Source organism: Cynoglossus semilaevis, chromosome 20, assembly GCF_000523025.1.
Source record: "Cynoglossus semilaevis isolate Cse_v1.0 chromosome 20, Cse_v1.0, whole genome shotgun sequence".
Classification (NCBI taxonomy): Eukaryota; Metazoa; Chordata; class Actinopteri; order Pleuronectiformes; family Cynoglossidae; genus Cynoglossus; species Cynoglossus semilaevis.
In genome coordinates, this window is record NC_024326.1 from 14,558,577 (window position 1) to 14,566,600 (window position 8,024).

At 50.2% G+C, this 8,024-nt stretch overlaps 1 protein-coding gene across 1 annotated transcript in view; it reads left to right on the forward strand.

Annotated features, from left to right (window-relative positions):
- LOC103396818 (supervillin-like) overlaps positions 1 to 8,024 on the forward strand; it is a 21,486-nt gene that overhangs the window by 4,690 nt on the left and 8,772 nt on the right. The window contains 11 exon segments of the mRNA XM_025052458.1: positions 4 to 59; positions 97 to 758; positions 1,342 to 1,497; positions 1,596 to 1,633; positions 1,706 to 1,770; positions 1,858 to 1,994; positions 3,009 to 3,309; positions 3,444 to 3,509; positions 4,312 to 5,041; positions 6,074 to 6,584; positions 7,379 to 7,508. Coding sequence (XP_024908226.1) covers positions 4 to 59; positions 97 to 758; positions 1,342 to 1,497; positions 1,596 to 1,633; positions 1,706 to 1,770; positions 1,858 to 1,994; positions 3,009 to 3,309; positions 3,444 to 3,509; positions 4,312 to 5,041; positions 6,074 to 6,584; positions 7,379 to 7,508 — 2,852 coding nt within the window.

An 8,024-nucleotide genomic window follows, 5' to 3' on the forward strand; every position in this document is an offset into this window, starting at 1 on the left:
ACTGGCAAAACTACAGTCCGGAGCAGAGGAGGGTAAGCCGAGGTGAGGAGGACTGGGACTGGGACAAACCAAGAGAGAGGGGGAGAGAGAGAGCTGCGGAAAAAACCAAGGGAGAGGGGGAGAGAGAGAGCTGCGGAAAGGGTCAGAGAAAGGGGGAGGGAGGATGTCTCCAACCACAACGATCAAGAGGAGAGAGAGAGACCCGTCCATCAGTCCTCTCAGCATCAAACTCAACCCCTGGAGACGCAGATGACGCAGCACCACGCCGAACCCCGGAGGAGGCAACATGTTCAAATTCTGGAGCAAGATCTTCCAACGCAGCATCAGTACGATCACTGGAGCTCCAGGCCAGAGGAACCAGAGAGACAAGAACCTCCTGCACAGCATCAGGACGTCCAGGGAAGACACCAGCTCTCCAAACAGGATGAAGGCTCAGAGGGTAAGAGGGAGCAGCACGGCCTGTCGTCAGGGCACCAGAGGTCAGAGTCGGCCATCTACCTCCAGAAAGGCAGCGGCAGAACCACGGAGACGAGCGCAGCGCTGAAACCCAAGGTCCGAACCCGCTCCATGTCAGATATCGGAGTGAGCCAGCACACGGCCATGTACCGTATGGACCGGGCGGCGGCGGTTCGGGACACGTCCAGGGCTGTTCCGCCTACAGGAGTGGTGAATGGGGAGATGGGCACCCTGGACACCAGGGTATCAGTGGCCCAGCTGCGACACTCCTACTTGGAGAACGCCAACCGGAAACCTGAGTTGTAGGTCCAGTGGCATGTGGCACGTGTGTAACTAACACACACTAACTCCGTGTTCAGCTGCTGAAAGTGTTCGCAAACAATCAAACAACAAATCCTTAACATACAGTCGATACAGTAGAGTTTAACAAGTGTGAGCTGCTTAAATATGGTTACTTTTCTTTCCCGTCTTCTCTTGTGTTATTCAAGTTATTCTGTCGGAGCATGAACATAAAATAGGACTGGGTTTTAGCAACAATCTGTTGAACATTACGATATATTTAGTATACTGGGATACTATAGACACGACGATATATTCTTTCACGATACTGAGGCAACATTACGATATATTTAGTATACGGGGATACTATAGATACGACGATATATTCAGGTGTCAGAGATTGATACGGGATCAGGAGAGGGAATATTGCGATATTTTCTTACAGTCCTTATGTAAAGATCTGATTATTTTGGAGCAGGTTGTTAAACTACTAGAAATAAATTAAAGCTAAAGTCTTTTTTTTGATTAAACTATCACTGCTTAACATTTTTGGTTTTTTTTTTTTTGTTCTTTTTTTTGTCCCTGACAAACGTGAATCTCCTGAAGTGAAACCGTTAAGGTGGAACTCTCAGCCGTGGAGGCAGATGCAGGTGAGCGAAGTGCTCGAAAACCTCGGCGATACATCACTCCAGGAGAAAGTCGCACATCGGAGCGGTTCCGGGCCCAGCCCATCACCTCCGCAGAACGCCTGGAGTCGGACAGGTATGGGAGGGGCCTCCTCCTCCACCTCCGTCTGTGTGCAGTGTCTCCTGGTTCCTAGCTTCATGAATAAATCCATGTTTGGTGAATGTTTGTTGTAGGTCTCGTCTGAGTCCGTCACAGCTGCAGGATCCTGAAGGTAAGCTTCCTGAGTCCAGATGTCTGAGGAGAATGTGTGAACATTTTTTAAAAAAAACAAACTTTTTTCCAGTTGATGAAGAGAAGCTCGACGACAGAGCCAAGATGAGCGTGGCTGCCAAGAGGTCTCTCTTCAGGGTACACGTCCTCACACACAGCGATGTCTCACTGAACTGTCTCTCCACGGTCACAGCCTTGACACAAACTCGTCCCTTTTCTTCCCAGGAGTTGGAGCGGACGTCAGACGGCCCGGTTCCCAAACCACGTTCCAGAAACGCTGCTATAGAAAGACGCCTGAGACGAGTTCAGGATCGATCCCACACCCAGCCGGTCACCAACAGGGAAGTGGTCAACGCTTCGAGGTAAATCATCATCGGTTCTGGGCCTTAAATCTTCACATTCCTCCACCAACTTCTTCTCAGATTCTAACTTTCTTCGAACCGTCTCTTCTTCACTGTTCCCCATTTAAAAGTGAAGCTACTGCTGCTCCGTCATCAGAAAGTGTAGACATTCACACAACTGAACCTCGTGGCCCTAGCTCCACCGTGGCCAACGCCACTGTGGCCTCCATCAGGTACCACACAGTTGTAGCTTCCTGGGTTCCTGGTTGTTTGTCTGCTGAAGCAGTTTGTCAAAGTAGGCGACCGGTGTTCTCTTTTTGTCAGCCAGAGATTTCAAACCACCAGCTGACTGAACAGATGGTTTGGTGTCATATTACCTGTTTTGGCTTGCTTGCTAACAGCAAAACATGATGGGAAAAGTGATGCTAACATAGAGATCTATTCCATGTTCTTTCGTTTCTGGACCACATGACACACTCTGAAGACAGGACAGTAATAATATCTGCTCTATTCCTTTGTTACTTTACGTCTCCCTCTGCTGGCCACAGTGCAGGACTTTTCTTCAGCTCCTCTGCTCTTTGTTCCATATACTGTATGGTCTCATCCGTGACGTTCCACGCCTGGTTACCATCCATTCTTTCTCACATCGGTTCCTGAATGCATTTCACTTCATCTATGTATCTGATAGGAAGGTCAAAGGTGAAGCCACTGTAAAGCCTATTCATGTCAGTTCAAAGTTCAAACGTCCAGCAGGTGAAGTTAGGTCAGAGTTTGTTCATTGGACGTTTGTCTGGCACACGTGCCCTGAGCGGCTCTGCTCTGCTCTGCTGTACGTTTCTGTGCTTCTGTTTTTTGTCTATTCGAAGCTAAAGCATGGACTATAAACCTTGATGACATTTCCAACATGATTTGATCAGGCCGTAGCAGCCAATCACAGAGCAGGATCAGGGCCAACTGAAATACAGCAGCTTATATCAAACGTTCAACCGAAGAATCAAACTCTGTCGTCTGACGACTCCTGTCTCCGTCTTTCAGCTTCCAGGACTCCTCCCATCCCAGTGCAGGAGTCCAGGTGGAGGAGACGAACATGGAGGAAGCCCAGGAGCCTGCTCCACCTGCTCCACCTGCTCCACCTCCCACAGCCAGAGAAGACCAGCTTCCTGTCCCAGACGAGCCTGATCTGTCCAGCCTTAGCCTGACGGAGAAGATGGCTCTCTTCAACCGCCTCGCTAAGTCCACAGGTAAAACTGCTGAAGGATCCAGAGGGGACGCCCGGCAGCGCAGGGCCAACGCCCGTTTCCAGACCCAGCCTATCACGCTGGGAGAAGTGGAGCAGGTACGTACACACTTCGTGCACGGGAGCGTTTTAGTTCAAATCCAGGGGCAGAAATGAGTTTTAAATATTTGGATGGCCTCAGCGCTGTGGGTTTGTAGGTTTTCATTTATCGTCGGCCACTGTTGTCCACACAGGAACCCGAGGGTCATGTGACCTCTGAGGCCAATAAGGACCACTCAGAGGCCGAGCAGGGAGAACATGTAAGAGCTCTGCTGCTGCCTGTGCACAGCTTCTACAGTAGATGGTGCTGTCTGAATCAGTCAGTGGTCAGTCGTGGTCCGGCCCAGGTGGGGCTCACGCCTGATCGCTGCATCAAACGCATGGAACATTCGTCAAAAAAAAAAGAAACGGTGCATGGTACTTCACTCAGGGCTCATTAGAACCTGAACGAAGTAAGAAAGAGTCTGTTTGATCAGAGAATGGGTTTGTTGACGTCTGTGGTCCGGAGTGGGAGAAGACTGAGCAAATGACAGAAGGCTGCAGTTCCTCAGCTGTACACTGGGAAATGGCTAGGGCCGCAGAGAGCCTTTAACAGATATATCATTTTAATGTCGCAGTCCTAAGAATTAATTTGAGGTTAGGATTCCAATTAGGAATTTACTGAAGTCGCTGTGTAGGATAAATAAAAAAATACAATATATACACAAATATATGTGTATATATATATGTACATAAATATAAGGACAACCTAATTCTGCTTTGCTGTTCTCCATACATGTGCATGGCCGCTGTTCCGTTGATTACACAACCCCGAGTTACATCAGTCCAGTTTTCACACGTCTACTCGCTCTGACTTTTATTTTCAGTAGCAGTGATTCTTCACAGGACACAGTGTGGGTGTTGGCAGAACTCCATGTTTAACCTCCAGCGAGTGTTGTTGGTTTTATCTCTCTGTTTTATCTTTTTTTTTCTTCTCGTCCGTCCGTCCATTCTAACCACGTCCAACAACATGTTGCTGCCTCTGTTTGTTGTTTCACTCCGTTCCTCCTGCTGTGTCTGCAGCTGAGGACCGCAGGAGAGATCAGACTGGAGCCGTTGTCAGCGTCGCTGGTCCGATCCGTGGCAGCGGTCGCCTCTCAGGCAGCGGTCGCCACGGTAACCATGACGCCTGGTGGCAGCGCCGCTGTCTGCAACAGTGACAGCTTCCACCCAGGACAGCCCAGCGCTGTCCCTGCCCAACAACAGGGTTCCGGCAATACGAGCAGCCACCAGGAGAGGGCGATGAGATATTTCTCCATGACCCAGCCTGGGGACACCAGCCCCCCTGATCCTGAACTGAACACCTCCCCTCGTGTCTCTGAGAGACCGGAGAGAGTGGGGGCTCCGTCTGCTGGTCACAGGCAGCAGAGGGAGGTGGCTGAGGAAGGACGGAGGGAGCAGCCAAAAGAGGAGGAAGAGGAAGTTTGGTGGAGACGGCAGGGAGGAGCCTCAGAGGACATCGTAGGAGGAGGCAGCAGGAAGGAGAGGGAGAAGGAGCAGGAAGGCTGGCAGCAGCCGCAGCAGCACCATCCTCAGCATCCTCACCCACAGCTCTCCCCCGAGCCCCTCTCTTTGTGGAGGGGTGAGTCAGAGCCAAGCAGGAGAGCTACAGACGGAGATCTCCACGAGGGCAGGGAGAGACTAGAAGCAGGAGGAGGAGGAGGAAGAGGAAGAGGAGGCTACCTGAGGGAGACGGCAGCCGTCAACAGCTCCTCCACACCGGAGCGAGACAGGAGTCAGGCAGTGATTCCAGGTAGGAGGCTCCACTCCGGTAACTAAGAACGAGGAAAGATAGAGAAATGAAAAAAGGTGGAACAAATGTGTGCAGACGGGTGTGATATAAAATATAAACAAAGGGGGTGAGAAAAAGGGAGTGACTGAGGAACGGAGAGAGAGCGACGTCCACAGGAGAGAGTGTCTTCATTATCCTCATTGTCTCATGCAGCATGTTCCCACGCATCACTGCCCCCCCCCCCACTGCACGTCTCACCCACCCACTCACCCACTCACTCACACGTTATTTTACACACACTGGTCCCAGCGTGACACAGTGGGGGTGTTTGATTCTGTCTGATGAAGAGAGAGTGTGTCTGACGTTGATCTCATTAGAAGACATTTCCCCTCGTCCTCGTCCTCGTGGCTTCCTTTGTCTATTGTCAGTTCCAGGAAGTCCAGTCCTGACATGCAGTTTGTCAGATCACACAAACACAAACCAAAGATTTCCAATCTAACTGTGTCACAGCACAGCGCCCCCTGCCTGCGGGCTGTGTCTGCGGCTCCTGCTCCAGCCTAATGGCCGTGACCTGTTTCTGCGTGTTAGAGCAGAACGTGTCTTTTCACAAATGGTTTCACGCACAGACGAGAGCTCTTGGTGAACGGGAGCGGAGGACAATTGTCCAGGCCGTGCATTCATGTGGTGGAAGCAGGTAAAGGACAGAGACAGAGAGGACACAATGGAGGCCTTGTCTGCTGACTGCCCACTCGCTTAGTTCTGCATGGAGAGATCTCCAGCAGAGCTGTTATTTTTACACTGATTCACTGAGGACAGACACCAAAAGACACAGTTGATTTAACCCTAGGAGGAGGCTCTGGAATGGTTTAGGGCTGCATTTTGTCAGCATTGAAGCGGGTGGCACCTAAATAAAAAAGCCTGACATGTAAATCATATTAAAAATGGATTCCATTTTGTGTAAATTCATATATTTTTGTGTCAGTTTGACCAGAAATCGGTCCAATAAAATGCGCGAGGATGTTTTCATTTTCTGTCTTCTCTCCGACCTGACAGATCACGGTGCTCCAGTGAAGCCGCTGATCCAGAAGGTGTCCTCCAGGACGGTGTCCCAGGTATCGAACAGCCAACCGCCGCAGCACACCGTCAACCAGCCTCCTCAGACTCTTCCCAAACCTCTGCACTTCACACCACAGCCTCCTCCACCCCAGAACAAACTCCCACTGCCTCACCCTCACCCTCACCCTCACCCTCCGCCAACCTACCCAAAACCCAGCTTCACTCAGTCCCCTCAGATCCAGTCCAGACCTCAGGGGTTTGTCCCGCCCGTCCCACCCAAGCCTCACCCACAGACAGGGCCGCAGCCTCCGCCCAAACCTCAGGTGCCTCCGCAGACGCCGCCCAAACCCCAGTCCTTCCCCAGATCCCTGATCAAGTCCCAGTCCCTGGACCACAGCGAGGGCGTCAGCAGGGACAGTGTCCATTCTGGAGACCTGCTGTCCCCCACGGGTTCTGGAGACCAACTGTCCGACAGCATGTCCTCCAAGCAGATGTCCATCAAGGAGAGGTGAGCGGGGGAGTAAGGGGGTGAGAGTAACTACCTGAGTAACTAGTTACTACAAGTATTTGTGTTACAACCGAAACAAAGTTCAGTGGTTTCCAAACTGGGGGTTGTGACCCCCGTAGGTGCCGTAGACATTTTTTGCTGTTCACAAAAATGAAAGGTTGTAAAAAGCTGAATGGTAGAAGTGTGTGTGTGTGTGTGTGTGTGTGTGTTGCCCCTGAAGTACAATCAGAAATATTCACACAGTAAAAGCCGACTCAGCAGATAAGTCACAGTAAATAAAGAGAGGAGACCGGTCACTAACACTAACGCATTAAATCAAGAGAGGAGACTGGTCACTAACACTAACGCATTAAATCAAAGGTTCTACTAACAGTTCTTACAGTCACTCTCCACCAGGGGTCCTGTCAGTGTTTGACCCCCAAAACTGAGGCATCAGCAAAGGTCACGCACAGGTCAAAAACATCCCTGATCACTCTGTGAATCAGACAAAAGTCTCTTCTTGTTTTCCATTCATTCTTGGCTCGGAGACATTTGTCCAACGGTCTCCTGGACGACGTCCTCATTTCTAACCAGCACACACTCCCACAGCAGCAGCGCTGACACACTTTTCACCAACCCTGACTGTGAAGCAGGAACTTGACCTGTTTTTTTTTTCACCCTTCGAAGGAACTCTCTGTTCTTATGACCTTCATAGAAATGACTGTGGGACGGAGACGGGTCATGTGACCATGTGAACACTACCAGGCTGTACTCTCCTAACTGGACTAATTGACTTTCTTTTCGTGTCCCGTCAGAGTGGCTCTGCTGAAGAAGAGCGGGGAGGAGGACTGGAGGAACAGAATCAACAAGAAACAGGAAGTGGTGAAGGTGGCGTCAAATGATGAGCAGGACCAGCTGCTGGAGACGGAGACGGAGCAGAAGAAGGTCGGTGTCTTCACACAGGCTCAACTCCAAAACACAACCACAACAACCACACATGTAGTAATAATAATAATAATATTAAAAGTAAAGTATTCAACAGGGGGGCAGCGGCCCCACGGAGGTCCACTGCTGGGTTTTCATGGATTTTGTGTTTGAGTTTGTCAGGTTTTTGTCAAATATTTTTAGCATAAATTCAAATACATATATTTCTATGTATATAAAATAAAACTATACAGTACTCTGTACTGTAGTTCAGTGAAAACTACAAGACACTAATACTTTTATACTATATACTTCAAAAAATGAACAACAGAGCAGGCTGGGTCACTCCACACCAGTTCCACCACAGGAACTCTTCTAGAACCCCAGTCCGTCGGTGGGTTGATGACATCATGATGATGATGTCATCAGTCAGATCTCTCCCTCCCAGCAGCCCCCTCACCCCTCATTAGTATTCTGTCTGTGTGAGCCCTGGATATTCAGTCTCCCCCTCCCCTCCCCTCTCTCACCCCTAAACCC